Source organism: Jaculus jaculus, chromosome 7, assembly GCF_020740685.1.
Source record: "Jaculus jaculus isolate mJacJac1 chromosome 7, mJacJac1.mat.Y.cur, whole genome shotgun sequence".
NCBI classification, from domain to species: Eukaryota; Metazoa; Chordata; class Mammalia; order Rodentia; family Dipodidae; genus Jaculus; species Jaculus jaculus.
In genome coordinates this window covers 156777084-156804399 of record NC_059108.1, presented here as the reverse complement: position 1 = coordinate 156804399, position 27316 = coordinate 156777084, and the positions used below count along the sequence as shown (strand labels likewise).

Below are 27316 nucleotides of genomic sequence, written 5' to 3'. Positions count from 1 at the left end.
TGGGAAGGACTTGGTTCTGGATCCCCTGGCAGGTCCTACTGGACAGCAGCGCTCAAGTATAATTTGCTCAGAGGGTTAGTTTTGGGAAACATACAATACACTTGATCTGCCCCGCATGGGCTTCTCTGTTTTGTTTTCTTAGCAAATACACAGCTTGGCTCTGTGACACCAAAATGTAGGGATTCTGCTTTGCCTGACAACAGCCACCTTCGTCATAGCTCTCACATTATTCACTAAGAAATCCCAGCACCTTCCAAAGCCCTGGAGGACACTGTCACTAAGCTAGCTGATGTGCTAAACATGGACATGTACAGACTGTTCCTTTGCTGACACTGGGCATGTTAGCAGTGTTTAAGAATGGCAGGTATATGTAGAGGGATTTTCTCCCAGTTTTCTGCACCTCATGTATCATAATAAAGTTTTAAGTTTCCCTAAATGGAAAAAAAAAAAAAAAGAATGGCAGGTATAAGCCAGGCATGGTGGCACACGCCTTTAATCTTAATCCCAGCCCCCGGGAGGCATAGGTAGGAGGATTGCCGTGAGTTCGAGGCCACCCTGAGACTCCATAGTGAATTCCAAGTCAGCCTGGGCCAGAGTGAAACCCTACCTCGAAAACCCAGAAAAGAAAAAAAGAATGGCAGGTACATTTGGACATGGCCCATCTTATCAACTTAGAGTAAGCTCCTTCCTCCTACTCCAGGATGCGTGCTCTTCCTGTCTCAGTGCCTGTTGTGGTTCCCTTCAAGTCGCCAGCACAAAGCACCTGACCAAAAGCAGCTGGTGGGAGGAAAGGGCTTATTTTTGCTTACAGACTCAAGGGGATGCTCCATGACGGCAGGGGGAAATGTGGCATGGGCAGAGGCTGGACATCACTTCCTGGCCAACATCAGGTGGACAATAGCAGGAGAGTGGGCTAAACGCTGGCAAGGGGAAGCTGCCTCTACCACCCATAAGTCCACCCCCAGCAGCACACCTCCTTCAGTAAGGTACCAGTACCCTAAAGGCCACTAGCTGGGGACCTGGCATTCAGAACACATGAACACCTAGTTCAAACCACCACAGTGGCCAAGACACACTTCAGTCTGTAAGTCCCCAGTAAATCCCATTTTGTATAATCCTGGAACTGCTCACCACTGTCTTGTGTGTCTGAAGGTAGCATCAGTTCTCACATACCTGGTGGATTATCCTCTCTGACAGTGCTATCAGCACACCCTACTCATAGGGAGAGGCTACCTTTCATGATGGCAAGGTCAGGGACTGGGGAGATGGCTCGGTGGGTAAGGCGTCTGCAATGAAAGCATTAGAACCTGAGTTTGGATCTCAGTGTCCATGTAAAACGTGCTCAGTGTGGTGATCCCAGCAGGGGTTGTGGAAGCAAGAGGAGCCCTAGGGCTTTCTGGCTAGCTACCCTAGATGAATTGATGAGCTCTAGGTTAAGCAAGTGAGCCTGTCTTTAAGAAAGAATAGAGTGCTGGAGAGAAGACTTAGCAGTTAAGGCGCTTGCCTGTGAAGGTAAGGACTCATATTCTACTCTACAGATCCACCTTAGCCAGATGCACAAAAGTGAGGCAGGTGCAAGGTCACACACGCCCATTAGGTGGTGAAAGTGTCTATAATTCAATTGTAGTGGGGGAGGCCCTCACGGGCCAATTCTCTCTCTCTCCTCTGTCTCTCCCCTCCCCCCCCCAAAAGAAAAAAAGAATAATGTAGAAAGTGACTGAGGAAGACACTTAGCATTAACCTTTGCCCCATATACATATAAGCAAGTCAAAACCAAACAAACCCGCCCCCCCCAAAAAAAATAAAAGGACAAAATCGAATCAGATGTAATGACCACTCCTGCTCTATGGCTCCTCGGTATGTTTATTATGACACAGCTCCAGCTGAACTCACCATGTGACAATCAAGTGCCAGTCAGAAAAGCATAGAAGGCCTCTGTTTTGAACATTTAAACTCATTTTAAATAGCAGATTTAAAAAAAATGTATACAGTGCTGGCTTTCAGATGTTTAAAATCATTGTAGAAGTCAATAGGTCGAGCTTATATAGAAAAATACAAGTATGGAAAATCACTCTTATGTTGGTTTGTTGATGGTGTTGATAGTAACTGCAGAGAAACATGGCTGCAGTTGCTCCCTCAAGACGGGCGTTGCTGTGGCCTGCTGGCTTCAGCTCAGTTTGCCTAAAACAGCTGGATCATGGACTCTCTGGACTTGCCAACACCAACCCATTTGACTGAAATGCAGGAGAGTGGAACAGAAAATACCATGAACAAAACACCCTTTCATGTCCTATCTTATGCATTTGCCTATCTGAAAGGGGGTTCTTTGTCTACCAAGTGGAAGCATTTTTTAAGCTGTAAAGGGGCCCATGGTGGGCAGTTCATCCACAGGCAGCAGAAAGCAGCACTCACTTGCCCTCCCACACCTCTGCTCCTTGCAGTACCCACGAGGCCTCACACCGAATTTTGTATGTGTGACAGAGTCAACTCAGTCACAGGGTGGATATGTCCTGCCTGTCCTCTGTATCATGGATTCCTATTTCTGGCAGGGTCACTTGGCTTGCCCTGCCTGAGCTGTGAAAGTGAGTGGCTCCAGATGGCACCTGGACCCAGCTCCACCTCTTGTCTGGTACATTCACATGGTCACCAACCTAGGGGTCTCTTATTGCTCCTTAGGTTGTCCTGGGTCTCGGATGGCGGGGTGGGGGGGGGGGGCGGAACTCAGGCATGTACCTGCCACACCCATGTGATTCTCTATGAAGCGCACATAGCTCTGGGCCCTTGGAGGCAGGTCCTCCCATTTCCTGGCACCAGTGGTATCAGCTTTCCAGCCAGGCAGGGTTTCATACTCCACTTCCACCTTCTGCAGTATCTCCTGGTTAGCTGGTGGGGAGAGGGTTGCACAGAGTCAGCAGGGTCTCCAGACTGTCCCACTGCAGGGGAGTACTGCCTCCTGACCTGGTAACTTGGCAGGCAAGAAGCCAGCAAGGGAAAGTGGCCCTGCTGGTTTTCTCAATGTTGGGCAGTGAGTAAGGAGCAGCTGTGGGATTCAGATACTGCTTGTGTCCAGCCAGGGGTCGCATGGCCCCTCTGGACCCTTGCTAATTGCTCTGCTGAGCATCCACAGGAGGTCAGCAGAGAAACCCCAAGGTGCTACCACTGGAGAGTCTAAGAGACTAGAATCCTGAAGTAAGGCTTTCGGCTGGGACCCCATGGCTCAAAGTGGAGGCTACCTCTGGCACTTTCCTGATGAAAGATATTGGAAAGAGCAGCGCCCTGCAAGGCTTCTTAAGCCTTGGAGTCAAGCAGTGTTTGTCCTGAGTATTCCATTCTGTCAAAAAGCACTGATCCACCAGCAGGGGCCTCTACAGGCCTCAAAGGTCAGGGTCAGAGGCAGAGGCCCTGACATGGAAAATATATAGGACTTTTCCAAGCCATGGGCACTCCTGGGCTTGCCCAGTCTGCTTGGAGGTAATGAGCAAGGGGCAGCCCAGCTGGCTGATGTGTAAGGAGCAGAAGCTGAGGGAAAGTTGTAGATGCTCAAGAAACTGTGGAATCCAGGAAAATAACATATCTGTGCTTCACAAAAGAGAGAACCCAGCCCAATCTCTAAGGTCAGTCCCCAGCACTGAGGATGTGGCTTAGTGGCACAGTACCCACTTAGCATGGGTGAGACCCTGAGTTCCATCCCCAGCACCTTAAAGTAATAAAATGTTGACTTTAACTACAGGGTGTTTACTTGGCTGAACTGTCATCATGTACACTTACACAGAGCTTGGAGTTTCCCAGAGCAGCCTGACCCTTGACTTTCCAGTGTCTGGCTCCCTGGAGGTGTTTATGCTGAAACAGGTTAGGTTTCTCAGGGTCCCAGCATGACTGGCAGGGTGGGCTCCCAGCTACCCACTCAGGTATGTCCTTAGCAATTTCTAAACCACCAAAGGCCTATAGCTTCCCTGGGATGGTTCAGGCCTCCCCAAGAAGCTGAAAGACCACAGCTAGGACGCTCTGGGTCTTTGGAGACAAACAGTGGCCCTCCTGCTACTGGGTCCAGAAGTCACAGGATGTCTCTCTGATGCCTAAGGCATGGGCCAACAGTGAGAAGAACACAAGCTCATCTCACTTACCAGGGAAGTAAGGGATTCTCTTTCCGTTGAGCTTGTAGGAGACGCCTACTTTGATCTCTCCCAGGACGTCCAGGATATCCAGCTTGGTCAGGGCCAGCCTGTCCCCAACCCAGACACAGACAGACAGTTGGCATGTACCATGTGGTTTTCACCCTTGCCTTTCTCCCATGCTTGCACAGTAGAGATTAGATCCCAGAAAAATGCAATCAAGTTTGGAAAGCAGGAGAGCCTGCCTCTGGGCCTGTGCCCCAAATCTGTCATCTAGGAGGTCCCCCAACTTGAGCATCTTGGTTTTCTGCCAGCCTTCTCTGTGGGCTCCTGCTGTGTTTGACCTGTAGCATGGAGTATGTATGCCAGGATAGCCTGGCAGTGAGTGTGGTACCCAGTACCTACTCCTCGTTCTCATTTCCCTGACTGTCTTCTCCATGCCAGCCTTGGGAGGCAGCCAGCGCAACATGGCCGTGGCCTTTCTTGAATGTCCCCCTTGATACCCCCCAGTGCTAGCGGCTCCAAGTGTTTCCTTTTCCTTTTCCTGTTTTCCTCCTTCCACAGCAGGCTTTACCGATGGAGCTCATCTGGTAGAACCTGCTGTGCGGGGTACAGAGCCACGCCTCCGAGCACCTACCTCACCAGGGGTCAGAGGCCCCATACACCATGATCAGCCTTGAGGTTTGAGGAAGCCAAGGGCCCCCTACCAAGCTAGAGAGGAAGCAGAGCACCCAGAGTCCTGCAGAACCGCACTCCCCACGAGGGCCATCCTGCCTTTCTCGACACATCCCCACAGTGAACCCACTCCAGCATTCCAGCTGCAGGCACTCTTGGGGGCCTTTCTCCTGAAGGCTTGCTGAAGTGGGGATCCTAGGGAGGACCCTCCCAACTACTATGCTACTGGGGGATGTCTTCCTCTAAGCCCTAAGCCACGCTCAACTCACAGCTTTGTCCCTTCCCCAGGGTTTGCCCAGGCAGGGCGTGTCTCAGGTGCTTCCCAGGGGGCCTTTCTCATTAGGTTACTGTACCCTCCTAGGGGCCCAGAGTCAGCTCCTGGTGGTACAGAAGGGCTGTGGTGTTGTGGACTGTCACCCTGCTTTGCTAAAAGCACCCAGAACTGTGTCTGCCTGTTGGTCACCCCCGCCCCAGCCTGTTCCTTTTCCCAGCTCCTTCTCAGGGTCCTGCCTGTGGGATGAAGCTTCTTGAAATGCCTGGTTTCCTGGCTCACAAACCACTGATGGATCTAGGCACCATCTGCTGCCTACTTATCCCTCTAGCAGGATGTCCCCAAGTCCTGCAGACAGGGCTAGTGGCTTTGCTCGGGGTGGGGAAGGAATGTAGGAGCAGCCCCCAGCCCCGTCCTCCCAGCAGTGGCCCCCTCTGGAGCCAGCTGTGCCCAGGCTCTGGTGTCCTGGGCTCAGGACACCCGTGGTGGCACTTGGTCCCTCACTGTGCCATCATCCACCTGGCATGATCAACTCAGCACTAATTCTCCCATCACCTTGTCAGGGATTCTGGATGGGTCAAGATGGATGGGTGACCCTTGTTCTGGGCTAGCTTCACATCTGTAATCTTCGTGCCACTATCTAGGGTTGGCCTTGCTTTGAGGGGGCAAGGTGGAATGGGAGGACCTTGCACAGAATGCTGTGGCCCCAGCCCCTGAGATGAATTTCACCTGCCCTGTGGGTGTTGGGGTCAGGGGAGGTCACTGCATGAATGGGCATCGGCCTCTAAATGAGAGAATGAGGAGGCTGCTTACGCAGTGAAGCCATTGACCATGTGAGCGTATCTTAGGATCATCAGGTCCAGCCAACCGCAGCGCCTCTTTCTGCCTGTGGTCACCCCCCATTCGTGGCCACGGTTCTGTAGCAGGTCTCCGATTTCCTATGTAAGGACAGAGGGCCGTTTCCACTTGCCACCGCGGGAGCCATGCACACCTGCCTGCCTGTGTACCTGGTTTCGTCTCCTATCTGTGTGAGGCACACACCAGGGCCTTCTCCCCAGGTGTTTCGGAGTGGGCAGTCCCTCTTCCAGAGCACTCTAGAGGTGCAGCCTGTCTGTAGAGGCCCAGGCAGCAGCACCCCTTTCCTCCCCGTGAGAGTGAGGCCTGGCCTCCTAACCTCAGCTTTGGAAGCATAGAAGGTGTTTATCTCTTCACCCTGGACGTGGCCCCACTCCTGGCTATCTGGCACACCTGCCTTTTCTCTCAGCACTGGGACCATAAGGGTGACCCACCGTACTCAAGTGTCAAGGCAGTGGCCTCCAGAAGATTTTGAAGCAGCAGCAGCCTCCAGACATGCTCCTGGAGCTGGAGAGCTGGGGAGGGGCTCTACTTTCAGCCCGATTCTAACTTGGTTGTGAAGAACCCCTCTTGCCGTGGGCCTCATACAGTTTCTGGGGCAAATGGAGTTGTAGACACGCATGTGCACATGTGCGCACACACCCACACCCACACAGAAAGAGAGAGAGAGAGAGAGAGAGAGAGCGCAAGCATGCTGTGTTGCTGATGCTGTTGGAACATGCTGACCTTCAGAACCTCTGACTAACACCTCAGCCCCCAGCCTGTGCAGTAGGAAGAGACCCCTGGGGCACAGAAGAGTATTCATCAGGGTCCCATCAGTGTCCCTGTAGCCTTCCAGCCCTTCTCAACCCCACATGTCCCCTCTACCCCCATGCTGGCACTCACATTGATCTGCTCAGTGGGGAAGGCTCCGATGCCCACACGGGTGGTATAGGCCTTTACCACGCCATATACATCGCCTATGTTCTGGGGTGGAATGCCCAGGCCTGTACACACTCCGCCCACCGTGCAGTTGGAAGAAGTCACAAAGGGGTAGGTCCCTGTAGGGCAGAATAGTTGGAGCTGTCCATTGCCCTTGCAGGATTCCAAGAGGCCTTCTCAGCAAAGGGCAGTGTAGCTGAGCCTCCAGGTGGGGACACCAGGACCAATAGTCTGAAGCACTATTCTGGGGCAGTAGCCTTTTTGGGTGCTGTGTGGAGTTTGCACTGAGGTGGTCTGGCCTACTTGAGAATGGGATATGAGGTGCCTGGCTTCTCTGGGCTTTCCTCTTCTATTCCAGGGCTTCTGTCAACCCTAATTCCCTTATTCCAACCTCAGCCAATTTTGCTTCTTCGCTTTCCGGCTGCTCCATGCTTCACCCCACCTTGTCCCATAGCTCCCCACAGCCAGCCTGTCTGCCACCAGCAGACACAAAAGGCTATGAAAGCTCCCTCCAGGACTAAGTTGCTCAGTGGAGGACTCACCAAAGTCAATGTCAAGGAGGGCTGCATTGGCGCCTTCCACCAGGATCTTCTTTGGGGGGCCATGGAGTGCCTCATACATGAAGTAGACACCATCCCGGACCATAGGTCTGATCCGCTCGGCAAAGCCCTGAGAGGACCACACACATGCGTGCAGGCTCAAGGGCAGGACCCACACACAGGAAAGGGCCAACAGCCCACAGTGATGCTGGGGCCAGGCATCCCTCACGTGCTCTTCCAATCACAGATCTGCCTTTCCCCCACCAGCCCTTGTTTACCTTGAGCTTTTTGAGTTGGCCTTCCACATCTATTTCCAGGGTGGGGAACATAGACTGGTGCTGGTGGGCCAGGTTCTTGAATCTGCACAGGCAACCCTCACTGTGACCCTGATGGTTCATGCTGGACCTGAGTGCCCCTTCTCCAGTATGCCTCTCACCACCCCCTGTGGGTTAGGAGTGGGAGGCATACCTGGCAGAAAATTCATCAAAATCTGACAAGAGGTCGCAGATGCGGAGGCCAGTCCGGGCAGCTTTGGAGGAATAAGTTGGTCCGATTCCCTTCTTGGTGGTTCCGATACTGGAAGATGGAGAGTAAGTGCTGTTAAGAAGCCCAGCTGACCCCACTCCAGCTTGTTGGGGTCCCAGACCAGCCCCCATGAATGAGGTGATAAGGTGAGAGCTAGGCCAGCTGTCCAGCAGCAGCAAGGCTGGAGGCTGGCCACTGGAGGACTCCTGAACTGCTCCAGCATGCAGACCTGGGGCACAGGGTTCTGATTCCCAGAGCTGGCTTTCCCCACATCTGCTTGGGAGCTGTCCTGTCTGTATTTATGCCAGTTTTATTCTTGGTTTGCAGCAAGGACCCTGCAGGAATGCTGGTGCTGCCTACCAGTCCCCAGGTATACATACGTGGCCTAAAACTTCATAAATTCGGCATTCACCATTGCTACCCATGTCTGGCATGTGTGTGTATGTGCATGGGTCTGCATGCGCATGCATGCATGTGCACATGTGAGTGCTCATGTCACATATACACAGGCATACATGTCTGTGATGTGTGAACACATGTATGCCTATGTACAGTGAATGTGTAAGTGTGAGTTTGTTGATTGCTTCACAGCTGTGTCTCTGGCACTGCTGAGCTTCTAATAAATGTCTGGGCGTTGCGTGTGGCGGGGCAGGATTTGGGTGTCAGGGTTGGTAGTGGCTGGGCAGGGCAGCCAGTTTCAGTGTGTCTCACATTTCCCTGTGTTCCATGTAGGTGGTTAGCGTAGACTGTGCCAATGCAGGTGACAGCAACGGCAGCCAGTGAGGTTAGTATGTGACTTCTGAGACCAGAGTAGCCTGTTCCTGTGGGGTTATTCTTAAGGACTCTGGGTGGTAGATGACACTCCCCACTGTGCCAACGACAAGACATGCACTGAGGCTGCCAGCACACAGGACTGGGATGCCCAGAGGAAGAGGGCAGCTTTGGTTTCATGAACTTACTTCTTGCCCTCTTGGGCTTGCCGCTGTACTTCCTGCAGCCCGTCCACCGCCTGGTGGAAGTCACACACTGTCGGCCAGCAAGCCCAGGGGCAGGAGAGGAGCAGAGAGGACAGAGGTTTGCATGGGACCTCATGCCCGCCACAGGGGGTGCGGGAAGGGCTGAGGCTTGGGGTATGGTCATCAGGGCCCTGGTGGAGAGCAGAGCCTGGGATTCTAGAGTCCCAGGTTCCATTTGGGAATGGCTAAGAATTCTCTGGCTTCAGTTTCCCTATCTGCCAATAGGGTTAGAGATCCCTGACCCATCTCCCACCCCAAAGCTCTTTGAAGAGAGTAAAGAAGAAGGCACAGCAGCGAGTGGGACAAGGAAGGCCTGGCAGGGTCCCCTAACTCTTTGCTATAGACTGTGGACAAGAGGGCTGTGGTCACTGAGGGGTGAGAATGGGTTGTCCCCATGGCCCCTTGGGAACCTCACCAAGGTGGGCTCGGTCTGAGATAATAAGCCGCTTCTCCCAGTCCTTGAGACCTGCAGGGACATGGTATACAGACATCACAGGTGAGGTGGGCCCAGCTAGCCAGGCCAACTTGCTCAGCTCCACTGGCAGAAGCATGTTGTTGAGGCCTAGAGTCATGTGCCCTGAGCAGCTGCGGCCCAGCCCTGGCAGCTCCTGGACACTCACCCCACAGGATACCACTCCTGTGCCAGGGCTCCCCTGCTGCAGCCCCTCCTTGGACTTCCTGCACCCAAGACTGGGTCATCTGGCCATGGGCCAAAGCAGAGGTCTACAGCTATTGTAGTGGAAAAGAAGCAGCAAGCTGGACTGATGCACTAAGTCACTGTGAGAGTTAACTGCTGAGGAGCTGAACTCATCTCTGTCAGCAGCTGAAGGAATCCCAAAGGGAGAACTGTCTAGGGGGGACAATGAGGGACGATAAAGAGGGGAGGAAAGTTTAGACTAAAATAGAGTAAAGCAGAGCTCATGGTTAGGATGACCTGACTAGATGATTCATATGCTTATTGATTCATATGTATGTTTTGAAAAATTATTTTGAGTCATATACTGTACAAGCAAACTGTCACTGGCATGTCTGGCTTCTGTAAACCGTTGCCCACTTGCTCGCTCACCCCTCCCCTGGCTATGAACACTATAAAATGAAAGTAAAATCTCAGCTCAACACCAAAGTTACTGTGGGGAGCGCTCCCAACTTCAGTCCCCAGGAAGTAAACTCCTCTCCTTTCACCCATGCTGGCATTGGAGTGATCTTTTCAGAAAGGTTCCACAACACTATGGTCTGAGCCTCTGAGCTGCTTGGCCACTGCCCTGAGTGAGGACCCTGCTTTTGGCTCTGCAAGACAGTGAGCAGTGATTGGCCTGCCTTCCGGGGAAGTCACTGCTCTCAGCCAGCAACTCCCAGAGGCCTCAGAAGGGGGCTGGGGAGGAGGTGGGGCAAGGCACCACCTACCTTTCTTCTCATTCTTCTCTGCCTCTTCAAACAAGCCAGGTAAGTGGATGACCACGCCGTTGCCTGCAACACAAGGGAGGGAACTGTCTCGGTGCTTGAAAACTTAGGTTTATAACAGCTTGGAACCAGCAGGGGAAGCAGCTCAGGCATTCACCTACAGATGACAGATGAGCAACAGGGCCCATCAATACAATGAGATGTTAGCTAGCCTTACAGTGGAAGGAGGTCTGGAGAGACGGCTCAGTGCTACACATGCATGAGGCCTTGAGCTCACTCTCTGGAACCCATCTAAAAGCCTGGTACCGTGGTGCATGTCCGTAATCCCAGCACTGGGGAGGTGGAGACAGGATCCCTAGAGCTTGCTGGTTAGGTAGTCTACTGGTGTCAGTAAGCTCTAGGATCAAGAACAAATCCTGTCTCAAAATAAGGTGAGGGACAATAAAGGAAGACACCTGATAGTCCCCTCTGGCCTCCACATGTACACACATGTGCCCGCTCACATACAAACATGCATACCCATACACATGTATTAAAGAGAGAGAGGGGGTGATACAATCATATGTGGCAGCATGAGTGAACCTTGGGGACACTGAAGCCCTGCCAGACACTCATAGAGGTAGAAGGTAGAAAGGTGGCTTTCAGAAGCTGGGGGCAGGTGAGCAGGTGTTCAGGCTTCATGGCAGCAGTGTGGGGCATGGAAAGTTCTGCGGAAGATGGTGCAGTGGCTGCGCCATGCCCATGGTGGGACTGACGGGCACTCACGAGAGTGGGACACTAGCACACACGGAACCTGCCCACGGCGGAGGTGGCAGCTTTCCTGCTACAGACAAGCACGCCATTTCTTGGTGGGAAAGTGCATTGCTGACTATGCGCATCCGACAGTGGGGGTTCCTTAGGACTAAAAAGAGATGGCCTGCTGGCACAATGGTGCAGGCCTTTAAGCCCAGCACTTGGGAAGCAGAGGTAGGAGGATCGCCTTGAGTTGGAGGCCACTCTGAGACTACATAGTGAATAGTGCTGGGATTAAAGGCATGAGCTACCACGCCCGGCTTAACATGAGTTAAGCCAGTGTTTCAAACCTGGGAGATTCCAGTACCCCAGAGACAGCCAGTCATGAGCCTGTCTACCTACCACAGTGTGGGAACTGTAACATCACTAGTTGCCTTCTATGTTCGGTATGGACCACGTTGATTGATTCTAGAACACCATGTTAATGCTAACTGGAAGCACGGGGCACAAGCTTGTAATTCCAGCACTCATGAGGCTGAGGCAGGAGGATCACAACTTGGAAGCAGCCGGGGTATGTAAGGCCCTGTCTAAAAAACCAAACACATGGGCTGGAGAGATTGCTTAGCAGTTAAGGCACTTACTTGCAAAGCCAAAGGACCCAGGTTTGATTCCCCAGGACCCACGTAAGCCAGATGCCCAAAGGGGCCCATGTGTCTGGAGTTCACTTGCAGTGTCTGAAGGCTCTGGCATGCCAATTCTCTCTCTCTCTCAAATAAATTTAAAAAATTTGAAAAAAACCAAACCAGCCCAGCACTCAAGAGGGTGGATGAAGGAGGATCAGAAGTTCAAGACCAGCCTTGGTTACATAGCAAGTCTGAAGATAGCCTGAGCTACAAAACACAAAGCAAAATAACAACAAAAAGTAAAACAATGCTCAGCACTGAAATATCTCTATCATACCTTCCAAGGCTCAGGGTCCATTGCGGAAGAGGTGGTGAAAAAATTGTAAGAGCCAAAGGAAGGGTAGAACTCCTTACAACATGGTCCTCCAGATACAAAATGGCCCGGATATCCATGACCTCACAGTGCCTGGCACTACCTACACAATGCCCTCATAATAGGAAGAAAAGATAGTGGCATCAAAATAAAAAAGAGAGACTGATTGAGAGGGGGAGAGGATATGATGGAGAGTGGAGTTGCAAAGGGGAAAGTGGGGGGAGGGAGGGAATTATCATGGTTTATTGTCTATAATTATGGAAGTTGTCAATAAAAAAAAAAAAAGAAAAACTAAAGCAGCCAAGGGCTCACACATACAACACATACAAGGTCAATAACTCCCTTCACTGTGGGAGTGGAAGGGGTGCAGTGACCATCAGACACACAAGGGACTTCTGGGTGACCAAAACACTGAAGTTGACTGTGGTAACTGCAGAACTGCACCTCGTCAGCAGGTGAATTTTATGATGTGTAAGTTGTGCCTCAGTGAAGCTGTTATACTTCTGAATGGCACATGGGAAAGGGTAGGGACCTTGGGGAAACCAGCCCCCAACAGTTCCCAGGACCTCAGCTACACTCTGGGAGCTGAGCTTTACCATGTGAATAAGCCAAGCATGCGTCCTCAGAAATATCCTACACAGGAAGAGATGGAGACCCAGAAAGGGAATGTGGCCAGCTCAAGGTCATATAGCATGTTAGTGTGGGGTCTAGGCTAAGAGGCCAATATTGTACCCAGCCTCATGGGACTGGCCATGGTGCAGGCTTGGCAGAGGTTGCCAGGATATCAGTCCAGATGGGAGTGGTCCAGAGATTACACAAACCATAGTGAGCACAAAAGGTCACCTAAATGCCACAGCATCTTGAAATAACCCTATGGCAGAGGTGATGAATGTCACAAGCCAAAGGCTGAAGCAGGCTAGTGTGCCTGTCACTTGCTGAGTGGGCTTCACTAAGTTCTGGTGGCTATGCTGATGAGTTCCCCAGCAACTGACCAGCCAGTCTCCTGCTGCTGGCCCCAACCCATGCTTGGGGCCAGGCAGAGCACCCTTTAGGTCACGCAGGCCTGTTTTGTCAAGCAGGAGCTCAGGGAACAGCAGAACCAGGCAGACAGTCTATGGCCATACGACATTGAATGTACCTGATCTGGACCAGATCTGGTCTGACCTTGGAAGCTAAGCAGGGTTGGGTCTGCTTAATATTTGGTAGGTAGAACCAAATTGGTAGCCTGCTGTGTGAAACACTGCCAAAGTGCCATGTCCCTGTGCCCAACTCAGAACATGGATGGGCAGGCCACTTTAGTTGCTGAAGCCCCTAGCTGTGAGATGCCACCACGCTGCTGTCCACGTTCTGTGCTGGGAGACACTCTAGAGATTCTGAGCTCTGGCTCCGCCCCTGCCTTACTAATTTCCTTCCTCCGCTCATACACAATGGGCCAGAGCTCTGCCATCCACTGGTCATGACCAGGCAGCACCGCCCCTGGGTTTCCAGACAGAGATGGGAGTGGCAGATAAGTTACAAGTGTGTTAATGAGAGCCAGGACAGAGACAAGAGGGGGCCTGGGTTGTCCTGGAGGGCCAGGCAAAACTTATCTGAGCACGGGCTGGGGTGGAGGTGGAGGTGGTGGTGGGGTGACAGCGGTACAGCCCCTTAGAATCTCAGAGTGGGAGAGGGGAAGGAGGAGGGAGGAGCCACAGAGTCCCGAGACTAAGGGTTCTGTCCTAAGGGTACTGAAAATACATTGGTATCAATTTGGAGGGGCTGTGAACACAGCCTGGAGGGGCTAGGACACTGCTAGTATAGAGCAGGCTCCTTTCACACAGACCAGAGGGGCCAGAGCAGCCGCCTAAGAGATGAAAGGTATTCAGCCTAGGCAGGGTAAGAAAATCATAGCCATTTCCTTGACAGGGCTGCTCACAGCAGGAAGCCAGTCTGGTACAGATACATGCAGGCATGTATAGCCCGTGGGCATATTTTCACGCTCACTCCTGCATGCACCCGCTCATACTCTCCCTTTAAGCCTGTGCAACACCCATGCATGTGGACTTGTACTCCCAGACTCAGAGCTCTGCATGGTAGTTTTGTGCACCCTATGACCCCTGGTGAGACTAGCCTCTAAGGACAGGCCCTAGGGCGGGTGTTAACTGCAGTTCCCAGGAAAAAGCTGCATGTAAATGAAACTATTTACAAGACTGAGTAAAACCTCAACATTTGTGGAGAGTTGAAATGTTGTAGGCCCAGAGCCAAATTACCTTGGGCTATCTTAGCCCATAAATAGCCATTATTATTGCCCACTTTTATGTATGAACTAACATCCTTGAGACTATGAGGTAAAGCCTTTTATTTATTTAATTTGTTTTTCAAGGTAGGGTCTCACTCTAGCCCAGGCTGACCTGGAATCCACTATGTAGTCTCAGGGTGGCCTCGAACTCTCAGCAATCCTCCTACTTCTGCCTGCCAGGTTCTGGAATTACCATGCCCAATGGTAAATCCTTTTAGAATGTACAAATGGACCCTTAGCCTCTACAAGCCCAAAAGCTAAGAATGTCATGAGATAACATTTGAGGCATCTAGCAGAAATTTCTCCACTCTGCTGCAACCCGCCTACCTGATGTTCCCACCAATGTATCTGAAAAGTATTTTGATTTATGACTTGATTCTGTAACTGTAAAAACTGTTATCATATTGGAACATGGAATTTAGGGTAGCCTTAATCTATGTTCCCAGACCATGATCTGTCATATTTGGCTCCAAAATAAACAGTCTCTTAATCCCTTTGAGGTGAGAACTGTGTTTGGTGCCTGTGGGGATTCCGGGTAAAAGCCTGGGATAGACAGACTGAGGCTCAGCTCTGAGTTCTGTGTGACAAGACTGCCCTCTTCCCCCGTATCTCTTTTGGGCTCATGGCCCAGTTCATCAGGCCAAGACTTACTTTAAGAGACAGGCATGTGGGGACATTCTGGACTAGCAGTGGGTATGGGGCACTCACCAATGAAGGACACAGCCTTGGTGTTGATGATGCCACTGGGCAGCAAGTGGAAGTCGTACTCCTTGCCATCCACCACCACGGTGTGGCCAGCATTGTTTCCCCCCTAGGAACAGAAACCAAACTGAACTGATGTCACCCAAGCATTGCAGACTGACCCACAGTGGGCCTGCCTCAGTTCTGGGCCAGTGCTGTCTGTCCTGGAGGGTGCAGGAGACTCCTGAGGGCCATCCAGTGCTTGGACTTGGTCAGTCTAGTCCAGCGGTCAAGGCTCTGGAAGAAACTAGGATCTGCTGCTGGGATGGTCAGGGCTGGGTGGGGGATGATCCAGCCTAGCCTGGTCACAACCTTTCCAGGAGGCCAATGGCTTGGTGCCCACTTTGACAGCTGTCTTCATTCTGAGCCTCCCTCACACTGGAGATGAGTGAGGGCCATTCCCTCCTGGAAAGCACCCAGATCCGATCCCCCACTCTGCTCTCATCCCTTCAACACAGTTCCTTCTGTCTGGGTTGGAATCTCCTGGCTAAGAATAAAATAAAAATGCAATTCGGAGGCCACTCTGTGCTGGGGAGTCCCTATGACAGGCACAGTGCTTTTTTGGAACTCAAGCTGCCTATCAGACCACAGGCTGCCTAGGGTAGGGCCCTCGGGATGGGGAGAAGACCCAGTGTCAGGATGCAGTCTCCAGCCTTCTACCACCAACCAGCCACCTGACTACACTGTCTCATGCCCTGGACACTGTGTCCTCATGCTCCTAGAGGCTCATCACATAGACTGCTGGTGCCAACATAAAAAAAAAAAAAAAATAGAGCCACCTATTGGGGTAGTCAACAAACAATGCCTTCTTGCCTTTTTTGCCACAGGAGGCCCATCAATCCACACCTGCTGCTTGCCATGACTGTGGCCAATGAGACCTTGTCATGTAGGTTGCTGGTGGGGGATGGGGCCAGGGGCTAGTTTGGATCTTAGCAGGCAGGAGGGCCATGCTGCATGTTTGCGAATAGGCACAGAAGTGGCGTAGGTGATATCTCAGCTCCTGGGATGACTGGTTGTCCTTGAAGACAGGTCCCACATAGTCTGCATGCAGTGTCTCTTGACAACCACCTGGAACTTCATGCCAACACCTTAGACTTACTAGGGGCCAGGCAGGCCTGCTTTAAAAGCCCAGAGGGTGCTAGAGGGATGCCTTAGCAGTTAAGGCGTTTGCCTGCAAAGCCAAAAGACCCAGGTTCGATTCCCCAGGACCCACATAAGCCAGATGCACAAGGTGGCGTATGCATCTGGAGTTCGCAGTGGCTAGAGTTTCTGGCATGCCCATTATCTCTCTCTCTCTCTCAAATAACTAAAATAAAATATTTCAAAAGCCCAGAGGATAGCCAGGTGGTGGCACATGCCTTTAATCCCAGCACTCAGGAGGCAGAGGTAGGAGAATCACTGTGAGTTTGAGGCCACCCTGAGACTACATAGTGAATTCCAGGTCAGCCTGGACCAGAGTGTGAGACCCTACCTCGAAAAACCAAAACAAACAAACAAACAAAAACCCCTGAGGGACTCAAGGTCCTGGCCTGCAGTTTCATGTCTCTCCACCCAGTGGCACTGTAGCACCTCAAGGTGTGAGGTAGGAGTCCCAGTACCTTGGAATTGCCTCTAGCCTTGCCCCTTACTGAGTTCGCTCCAGCCCAGAAACCTCGGAGCTCAGTTCCAGCTCACCTTCTGCCTCACTCTCCAGAAAACGCACAGTTCTCATTCTGCCCCAAAGCCATGGCCTGTTCGCTTCACCGCGGAGGCTCCTCCCAGATGTACCTTGCTTCCTCTGCTTTGCTTGCAGAAGGGATGCTGAGCTGATGAAGCTGAAGGGCCTCGGCTCCCCTACACCTCCACAGCCTGGGCACAGCATCCTCCCATACATCTTTCCCTTGCCTGCCAAAGGCAGGACTCTCAGTAAGGGCACCCCGCTTTCCATGACCACCTATTATTCACGACGCACTGGACAGTCACAAGTCTACCAGCTCCAGGGCTGAGACAGCTATGTTACAGAGAAAGCCAATGCCGAGAACTTGGACTGTGAGCTTTCCCTCCAGGGCCCTTGCTTCCCACCCTGCTAAACAGCAGGGCCTCAGCCCTACATGTGTGAGGCCCTCCTCCTCACCTGCACCCTGTGAGGCCCATTGTCTGCAGCCTACTCCAGCTGACTGAGACGGGCTGGCTAGAGGGTGAGTCCACAGCGTGGGCCTCAGACACACAAGTGGTAGGACAGGTGCATATGTGCAGGTCTGTCCCAAAGCCTCTGAGGCGTAATGCTGGATATGGAAGCCATGCAGGAGGTGGGAATCACCTGGGAGGCTCCTCAGCCCAACACAGCCTACAAGAAGTTCCCAACACAGGGATGACTCATATGAGGGTCCTACTTAGGAGACCTGGAGGTGGCGGGCAGTCTGGCCTGACTAGCTCCAGTGAGCCTCTGATTGTAACCCTGGGCTGTCCACAGGAGAAGGATGTGGAGACTGGCAAGTGGGGCACTGGAAGGTGAAGAATGACACAGGAAAGGAGCAGGGAGATGAAGGCCTGGTGGGCAGGATTGGGGGAGAGGGAGCTGAGGAGACATCTGAGTTGTGGACTTGATGCTGGTGGAACTCAGAAGATATGTATGCCCTGCTTCAGGCGTGTGGGGCCAGATTATCAGAATGGGGTAGGCCCTGAGTTTGGGGACTCCGTCCATACTCTGCCTTTGCTATGATAGGCATACTGACCCTCACTCCCACTAGTTCCCAAAATATGTGGACACTCATAACTGTGTTTCCCACTTGGGCCAGTAATTTGGACAGGGTTTCCACAGACAGGGAAATAAGGTATCAAGAGAAGGCAGGTTTGTAGTACAGCATGAGCTGGCAAGTTCTTTCTCCTATACAACCTCCTTCCCCTAGGGCGGGCAGGCCTCCAGGGACAGTGAGGTGGCTAGGGCCAGCAGGACCAGACACCCTGGGAGAGAACTCTCTGCACCACCCCTCTCCAAGTGTCTAGGGCCACGTCAGTTGGCCTGAGGACTCAGACAGACCAAGCACCTGCCTGTCTGTGTTGGGGCTAAACACAGGTGCCTAGAAACAGGCTCTGGTGTCATGGGACAGGAGTCTCAGATGACTTCAGAGTCTGTGCCCACTGCAGGGCCCAGGAATTAGGCACAGGCCATGACTGAGACACATGCCTGACCAGGACATCAGCTTTCCAGCAACCCTGTGGAGCCCAGGGTGACAGTTCCCAGGGGCTCAGTCTACCTTCTTCCTTCTCTTCCTTGGCCTGAGCCATTCACTGAGATGTGGGCATGATGGGGTCACTAGTCCCTTAAAGAGGTGGGGGACATTCAGACCTGCCTAAAGTGAGAGGCTAGGCTGACACCAGTTAGAAACTGGGATCCCTGTGAAGAGGGAGGGGTGACGGGAACACCTGCATATCAGCTCTTCCTCTGTGGCTCAGTGTCTCCCTCAGGTGGTCAGGCTTGTGTGGAGCTGTGTGCAAATGAGGGGATGCTGGGCCTTGGGGGATGGAATGCATGCCATTTCAGGCTGCAATAGGACTCAGCAATGGGCACGACCTAGGGCTAGGCTTAGAGAAGGGTCTGGTACAATGCAAGGGAACACTGGCTTAGGTAGCAACTCATGTAGAGGCCAAGAATGGCCCACAGTCCTGGCCCAACTTTGGGAGCTGTCAGACCACACTGACCATTGAGGAAGGTCTGTCACATGAGGGTTCAACCTTGTTGGGCCCTTTACTCAAAATGCCTCCCTGAAGGCCCACTGGGATGCTGAGGACTGGCCGTCTCTGGCTGCAGGTTGATTCCAGTAACCTGGGAAAGGCATTCAGGGCTACTACCCTCCAGCTACAGTGTAAACGGTGTCGCTGGATATGTGGTCACCCCAAGGCACACCATAGCACCTCCCACCATTGGTCAGGCCAGGGGCTCAGTCACACTAACAGCTCACAGCAGCTGCCTGAGTCAGCTCCTCCATGGCGGGCTGAGTTGGCTGGGGCCCAGGGGCATCGGCAGCTGAAGGAGCACTGAGGCTCCTCCAGCCTCCTCCTGGGGCTTTCTCCTTATGGCGGAGCCTGAGGCCAGGGCACAGCTCTGAGGTTCCAGACACTGGAGCCCCTCTATGCTCCCTGTTCATTTTGACTGGCTACCCAGAGCTCCTGCTCCCTGCTGGACAGGATAACAGGCCTTTCTCTGTCCTGGACAAATAAAGAGGGACCAGGACTAAAGCAGACTCAGCTCTGAGTTGACTTGGTCCTGACTCCTGCTGTGTCCCTCAAGTGCAGTCTACCTCCTTTCTTAGGACCAGGAAAGGGACTTGGGGCCGAGGCCCTGCAGGGACACTATGAGAGATGAATATGGTGGCTGTGGCCCTACAGTGTAGAACTCAACACCATCCTCCTCTGCCCTTCCTACCTGTCCTGCAGCTAGAGAGCCCGCATGCCCTTTCCTCCAGGTCTGCATCTCACTCAGCACCACAAGGCTCTAGCAGCCCTGAGATCTGACTTCAATGCCCAGGATGCTCTTCCTGTGGCCACCTGTCCTTTGGCCATCTGGACATCTATTGGCATTGGGTCTTGTCAACCCCACATCCTGAGCTAAGCGAAGAGCCCAAAGCTGGAGGCATCTCCTTTCAGGACAGACTCAGGACTCTGTGAGCAGAGACCTTCCATCACACAGCTATCTTCTGGACCCTCCCTCTGCTCACTCTAGTGACTCAGCTAGGCTTCGGCTGCCCCTCTCTTGCCTTCCTGCCTAACTGAACCTTACCCAGAACAGTTGCAGCGCAACTCTGAGCTGTTCTCACCTGGTCCCTATCTCTGTTCCTTGGGCTAGGATCTTCCCCTGTGGCCCGTGCCTTCCACCAGGGGGAGCTCTGGACCCTCCAGCGCCCCGCCCAGGGCACACTCTATTCGGTATCTGACTACAGTGAAAGGCTGGCTGAGCTTGGCTTGAAGAGAGCCTCCTGTGGCCAGGACCTCCACCTCCTCAGGGGAAGGGGGAGGGCTGAGTGTGGGTCCGCATTGTGGTGGTGTGCATGTGTGCCTTGAGGGCTATGCGGGGCCTTAGCTCCCAGGGCTTCTGCCTCCTTGCCTGTGTGTTCCTGTCCACCTCAGTTCTCTTCTAGCATTGGCAGGGCTTTCTCCACACCAACGGCTGCGCTCATGCCTACCTTACCTGGCTGGCTGGCCGGGCTTCAGGCCTGTCTGGGGCAGTGCAGGTGCACAGCTGGGTGGAGTTACCCAAATATGCCTAGCTCCAGTCCAGCCACTGTCCTGCTCCTGTCTACCCTTGAGGCTTGTGCCAGAGGGGAGAGCTCCACTGACCCGCTGGTGTATCTTCCTGTTCATGGCACTTGGGCGTCACCTTCTCTGCCCCAGCCACACCACCCTCAGGCTGCTCTGGGCACTCCTCCGAGGCTGTGAGGCATGGGCTCTTGGCACTGGGGCCATGGAGGGTGAGGGCAAGACCTCACTTTCTTTCCAGATCTGTTCTCATATTCTAGGGTCTCACTCTTCTCCCTTCTTTCCTCTCTTCTTCCCTCCCTCCCTCCTCTCTCTCTTTCTTTCTTTCTTTCCTGGGGAAGAACAGGCTGAACAGGAATCCATAGGTCCTGCCTGCCCAGGATAATGTAGAGCTGTGTGGTCCGGGGAGCCCTCTCTACTGGAGCCATAGTCCCGCTGTCCAGGCCAGTGTCGTCAGTGGTGCAGTAATAGGGAGGGAGGCGTGCTTCTGAAATCAGTGCAGGCATTACCAGCCCAAAGCGAGCAGGTCCCTGGAGCAGCCCTGGGATCTGAAGCCACACATTCTCCATGATACTCTTTAGTGAAAGATTCAGAGCACCTACAGACCATAGGGCAGGTCCCCACAGGGTGCCCCAGGGCTCAAAGCCTGGTTATTGTGGGAGGGGAGAGAGGAGTTCAGACCACAGGATATAGTATAAGACTGGCCAAGACAACCCCTGGGTGAGCAGGTGCTTAAGGCACATCTAGGGAGTGGCTGGATATGACAGGCTACTCAGGCAGGAGAGGAAGAAATATGGACACAGGAAGAGGGAGACTGGGTGGAGGAGTCTGGAACTCAGAGGAAGACACAACAGGTTCTTCAGTAGGCGAGGATGTGGCCTGGAGCAGGAGGGCAGCCCTGGCTCAGAAAGAGTTGGCCTAGAGGGGAGCAGTGGGAAAGTCAGGGAAGAGGAAGGGGCATAGTACCCACAGATCCAGTGTCACAGAAGGCGAAGAGGTCAGCATCCCCACAGATGTGTGGTGATAGAAGGTGGGGAGGCCCGGCAATGTGGGGCAGGGAGAGGGAGGAGTGCCGAATGGGCCTCAAGTTTGGGTGGTGGGGTTTAGGCTGCTCTGGCCCCTGCTGGTCCTGTCAAGTGATGGCAGTGACTGGGGCTTGACATACTGACTATGGTGGACAGCAGGGATTGCCCAGCCCAGAACTGAATCCACAGGTGGAAGTGGAGCTTGGAGCCATCAAGATATACCACAGTTCAGATGGCAGTGACCTTGGGATGACTCCGAAGGTATCATGGTGGTGGAAAGAAATGACTGCAGAGCTCAGTACTGCAATATCTGTATCACACCTTCCAAGGCTCAGGGTCTAATGTGGAAGAGGTGGCAGAAAGAATGTAAGAGCCAAAGGAAGGGTAGGACTCCATACAACATGCTCCCTCCAGACACAAAATGGTCTGGATATCCATGGCCTCACAGTGCCTGACACTACCTGCATAAGACCATCATAAGAGGAGGAACAGATCAAGACATCAAAAGTAAAAGAGAGACTGATTAAGATGGGGAGGGGGTATGATGGAGAGTGGAATTTCAAAGGGATAAGTGGGGGGGGAGGGTATTACCATGGGGTATTGTTTATAATCATGGAAGTTGTTAATAAAAAATAAAAAAATAAAAAGATATACCACAGAAGGCTAGAGAGATGGCTCATTGGTTAAAAGTGCTTGCAAAGCCTAGCAGCCTGGGTTCTATTCCCCAATGCCCATGTAAAGCCAGATAAGCTAAGTGGTACATGCATCTGCAGTGATAGAGGTCCTGGTGTGCCTATTCATTCTCTCTCTTCCCCTCTCTCAAATAAATAAATACTAAAAGACATGTATCATGGGGACTATTCACAGGAAGGACTCAGGCTAATTGGAGTTGGCAGGTTATATAGAGGGGCGTTGGGCATCACTGGAGCAAATATGTTCTAGAGAGGGAGGGGCTGTGGCTGCCCTGGTGCTGGGGCAGTGGGGAAGGAGAAGGGCTGTAGACTACTTGGCATAAATCCCAACTGCAAGGGGGAAGGGGCCAGGCAGAACATGTGGGTGGAGGGAATGGGGTCCAAGGGCTTCCTACAGGACCTGGGGACCTCATGGGAGGGGGATGCACAGGGAGAGAGGGTAGGATATCTTACCACCCTTGGGAGAACTTTCCAGAAACCCCCTATCTCCAGTATGTTAGTTGTGGTCAAGAGAGCTGCTGAGTTAAGCCTCTGCTCTGAGCTCTGGCCTTCCTGGCAAGAGGTCAGCAAAGAGGGCACAGAATCAGGGAAGAACTCTTAACAGATGCCCACCCTGCCCTCATTTTTGGCAGCAGCCACAGGCATGGGCTCAAGCTCCTGCAGTGCCACAGTGTGCACCCAAAGCCGTTCCCTTTGTCTGGGACTGGAAGCTCAGACACAACATAGCAAGCAGCTCCAACATGGTCCCAAGGAGACCAGGGCACTTTCCCCAAGACCACGCTCACTGTCTGGTTTGGTCAGGACAGCTGTGTGAGATAGCAGCTTGCAGCTGGTTGACAGCACAAAGCCTGCTCCTGGCCTGTTCTGGGCACCACCAGCCATTGGATCACCCTGACCAGAAGTCTTGGCTCCTCCTTCCCATGTCAGCCAGGATCTTTCAGAACTCTATCTGCGGCCCTGCACCAACTGATCCACCCTGTGGTGGCCCAGTCCTTCCACTGGTAGGCTGACTCACCAAGGCCACCTTTGGCCCAGCAAGCAGCTCTCAGCCCTTCTGCCATGCTCTGGCCCCTGCTTGGAGACCCCAAGGGTCCCAGGTGACCACTGTAGCATCTTAAGGGCCCTCCAGCCATTCCAGGGGAGCTTCCCCCCACCTCCCCCAGATTCACTTCCATGGCACGCCCTACCCCCTGAGGATCCGGTGTCCCCACCTCAGCAACTTATATTTATAGCTCTGGCCACTGCCCTTAGTGAGTGGGGAGAGGGAGGGAGGGAGTGGCTGGGTAGGGGCTTTGTGGGAGGGTGTGAGGGAGGGTGTGTGTGTGTGTGTGTGTAAGGGGAGGGGGGTGTCAGCCCATGGGGAAGGTGTTCCCAGAGGGAAAGATCCAAGAGGCTGTGACCTAGTCAGTTCACCCAGGACAAGGTTCGTCTGGGTTCCCGGGAGGGGGAGGGACCCGGCGCCCGGCCCGCACCTGGCAGCGGCTGACGATGTCGGCGTCCGTGGCCAGCAGGTCCACCACCTTGCCTTTGCCCTCGTCCCCCCACTGCGCTCCCAGCACCACGGTCACGCGGGAGCCGGTCGCCGCCGCCTCCTGCTGCAGCCGCCCCCGCTTGACTCCGCCCGCGCCGGGGGGCCGGTCATTGGAAGCTCGGGTCCCGGACATGCTGGCTCCGCTCGTCCACTGCGCCAGGCCAGCCGGGAGCTCGCCGAGGCCCGCGCTTCCGCGCCATTAAATGCCGCTGCCCGAGGCGGGGGGCGGGCCGGGGGCGTGTCCTGGAGGGAGCGGCGACACTCCCCGGGGACGGGCGCCGGCAGCTCCCCACCCTTGAGCCGCGTCAGGTGGCGCACTCTTGGGGCGGGGGCTCGGGGAGGGGGGGGTCGGCGGCAAGCCCTGGAGGCCCGGGGCACCAGGCACGTCGGCGGGGCTGGTGCGTGCTCGCTAGGGGTGCTGCTCTGTGACTCCGGTCCGCTGGACTCGGGCAATTTTGGGACCTGCAGTGGTGGTTGTCCTTTACAGGGCTGCGTGTTTGCCGCCCGGCAGGGGGATCTGCGCTCCGAAAAGCCCCTCCTGGGCCCCGGCTTGGCGTGCGCCCGGTGGCCTGCAGAGAGAGGCAGTCTCGCCGAAGGCAGCGTCTCCACACTGGCCCACACTCCCTGGCTACCCAGGCCTAGCTGTGGCCGTAGCTATCTGGTGGGGTCCCGCATGAACCCTGCAACCCTCAGTACCAAGTGTAGGATAAAGAGCTGAGGGTTACTACTTAGGCAGGGCTCTGTTTTCCAAGAGGCTCACACAGGGCCTCCTTCCTGTCCCAGGCCAAGGATGGACAGGACGCTCTGCGAGGGCGCATTGGTCTTTTCTGCCCCTGGACTCGGCTGGGTGCATTGCTTTGTCCACCCATCACCTACTTCCAGGTAGACACAGGCTGGAAGGAGGCCAGGGCAGACAGCAGGACATAGGAGGGACCCTGGGAGGGTGGCCAGGCCTGCCTTTCTTTCTCTCCCTGCGGGCTGCCAGAACATGCTCACTGACCTCTGGACCAGTTCACAGTGCTTTCAAACTCCTTGGGGTCCTGGAGTCACTAGCCAGGCTAGTGACAAGACCAGGGAGGGAAACTAGGTTAGGGTTAGGGCTAGTCTGGGGAAGACAGTTGGTTCCCAGCCAGTCAGCCACACTGCTGCTGCCTCCCCAGAGGTGCGGATCATTGTCCCGTTTCACATGGGGACACACAGTCCCTGTCCCTCAGCTGTTGTCCCTTGGGCTGCAGCATTTAGAGGTTTTGCATTTTAAGATTACCTCCCAGAGACTGATTGTCATTGCCTCAGTGTCATGCTGGGGGGCGTAGTGTTGGGGCAGAATGTCCCTGGAGCAGCCCAGGCCAGCAGCCCTCCAGGAGTGAGTGGTACAAGGCAGGAGTGCCTGGCTCAAGGTCTGAGATTCAGAAGGTAGAGCAAGCTGAGATGGCAACTGCTGCACTGGCAATGGGGTGCAGCAGGCGAGGGTGGGACCCTCAGGAGTGGGGTGAAGGGCACGGCAGCTGCTGTGTAAGAGAGGACATGGGGGTTAACAGGAGAACCCAAGAGTTGCTGAGCATTATGAATGTCCAGTTAGATAGATGAATGTCATATTGGACAAAGGCATGCTTACCCTGTCCCTCTGAGGGCATTGCCAAAGGCCTGAGAGGGTACTAGCCCTCCTTTTTGGGAGAACTAGTGGAACCAGGGATACCTTGATAGTCTTACCATGGGGGTTTAGATTGGCCCTGGGGCATGGACTCCCCCAGGCCTCTAAATAGCCAAGGACCCAGATGTCAAGTGGGGGGGCAGGGTTAGGGCTTTTCTAAAAACAGCCACAGCCAGGCCCCTGCTAGTCACGAGGCTCAGCCGGAATTAGAACTCCTCTGTCCTGCAGTGGCCCTTCCCCAAGGCGGTGGGCAGTGCAAGTCACCAAACTTGGGGGGGTTGGCTTTGCTGCTCTGTGACTCCAAGGAGGCATCAACAAAACTTTACCTGGGCTTGGGGGGGTGGCACATGGGCTCAGCCACCTGTGGTCCCTCAGGTCATGTCACAGACACAGACACAGACAATGCATGGAGTCTGGCCTCCATGAACTTGTAGGTGCCAGGCTCTATAGCCTTGGAAGGGTCGGCTTCTTTGGTGTTTATGAGCCACCCAAATGACTTCTAGTAAGCAGTATGGCAAGAAGGGTCAGAAGGCAGTTCTGTCTATAGGAGAGTGGGGTGCTGGCCTTGCCTGTGGCTTTGTCAGTGTGACTGATGGGGTGGGCATTCTGCCCAGGAACACACTGTTAGGTCAGGACAAAATGGAGTCACCGAGGACAGCAAGAGGGCGACAGAGACATAAGGAAGTGGGTCATCCACAATCCTCAAGAAACCGTTATCCCTTCCTTGCCTAACAATGCCCCAGGCCTAGGTTTCCTGTCCCCTTATCTCCCACCTGGTCACTGTTCTGGTCTCACAACCTAGCTATGTGAAATGGCTAATGTAAAGAACAAAGGAGTTCCTTCCCTTCCCCCAATTGAAGAGCTCTATGTAGCTCACTATGTGTAATCTCAAAGTTGACTGCACCGCTCTTGAGAGTCAGTCCTGGCAGCTCATGTTTTCCCCAAATAAAAACTTCCATCTTTGCCTCAGAGTGGTCTCCGTCACTCCTGAACCTTACACACACAGGCCAAAATCTCTTAGCAGTTTTACTTGAAGATCTGTGATGGGCAAGATGGGAGGGAGAGCTAAGGTACTTAAAAACAATAGTCCCAGCAGGAATAGAAAGCAAGAGGCCACTTTGGGAAACACTGCCCATTAAAACAACCTCAGCCCGCACCAGGCGTTCTGCTGAGGATGTGCAGCAAAGCAATGAAGAATCCACGCAAGGCCCAGCATGCACATGATCTTTGCACAGCTCCAAACCAACAGGAGCCACATCCAGTGGGGAGATGGAGAAGGGGAACGTGGCCAGCCCCAGCCCCACTGCAAAAGCACTGCTCCATGCTGACAAACGAACCTCAAGGGTGAACAGAAGCAGCCAGCCACAGAAGGAATACTTCCATGTATGTGACGCACCCAGAACAGCCATTCAGAGACCAGCCAGGTGGTGGCACAGGAGCAGGGGAGGGTGTGCTTGTGGGCATGAAGGAATTCGGGACAGTGATGGGAGATTTTGATCGGATTTTGCTTGCTCAATCTTGTAAACCTTAACATTGTAAAGGGCCAAAACAGTGCTTATCAGCTGAGGTTTGCAGTATGGAAATTAGCTGCCCCATCTCAGGGCTAGCAGCTGTGTACCACCAACCCTGCCTTATCTTGTGTCCCACAGTGCCTCCCTGTGGAGTGGCTGTTTACACGAAGCAGACAGGGCTTTGGTTGACCACTGTGCACCCCACCAAAGCAGAACTCCAATGCTAATCTCAAGCCAGGAGAGGTCGGCTCATGTGACCTCCCACCAGACTTGGGTACAGGCTCCCTGGGCGACACTCAAAGAAATTTTGCAAAGCTGGCTTAAACCAGCTGCTGCCAAGGGGCAGAGGCTGGCAGCTTCCAGAAAAGATGGAGCCCAGGCTGGCCGGCCCAGCAAGTAGCTGAATGCGGGTAGTGGTGTTAGTGTCCATCTGTCTGAGGCAAGGCCTCCCTGCCCAGCTCCTGGCTCCTTCTTGGGGCCCACAGTGCAGGGCGCTCCCCACTTCTTTTCACCAGGGTTCCTGAGGAGCGTGACCTGCACTGGCCCACCACCCACTGCTGAAGGCCTGGCTGCATGCTTGGGCCAAGGCCTACCACAAATGCTCACTTA

At 53.7% G+C, this 27316-nt stretch overlaps 1 protein-coding gene across 1 annotated transcript; it reads right to left on the bottom strand.

The window, feature by feature from the left end:
* Positions 1-1845: 1845 nt before the first annotated feature.
* Positions 1846-23690, bottom strand: Adss1 (adenylosuccinate synthase 1). The gene is made up of 13 exons (XM_004665645.2): positions 23487-23690; positions 15030-15132; positions 10319-10381; positions 9330-9380; positions 8858-8924; positions 7842-7949; positions 7652-7733; positions 7377-7503; positions 6799-6953; positions 5872-5996; positions 4125-4222; positions 2734-2883; positions 1846-2234 (listed from the first exon to the last, which is right to left on the bottom strand). The coding sequence occupies exons 1-13, from the start codon at positions 23676-23678 to the stop codon at positions 2182-2184; spliced, it is 1374 nt and encodes a 457-aa protein (XP_004665702.1). The 5' UTR covers positions 23679-23690; the 3' UTR covers positions 1846-2181.
* Positions 23691-27316: the final 3626 nt, after the last annotated feature.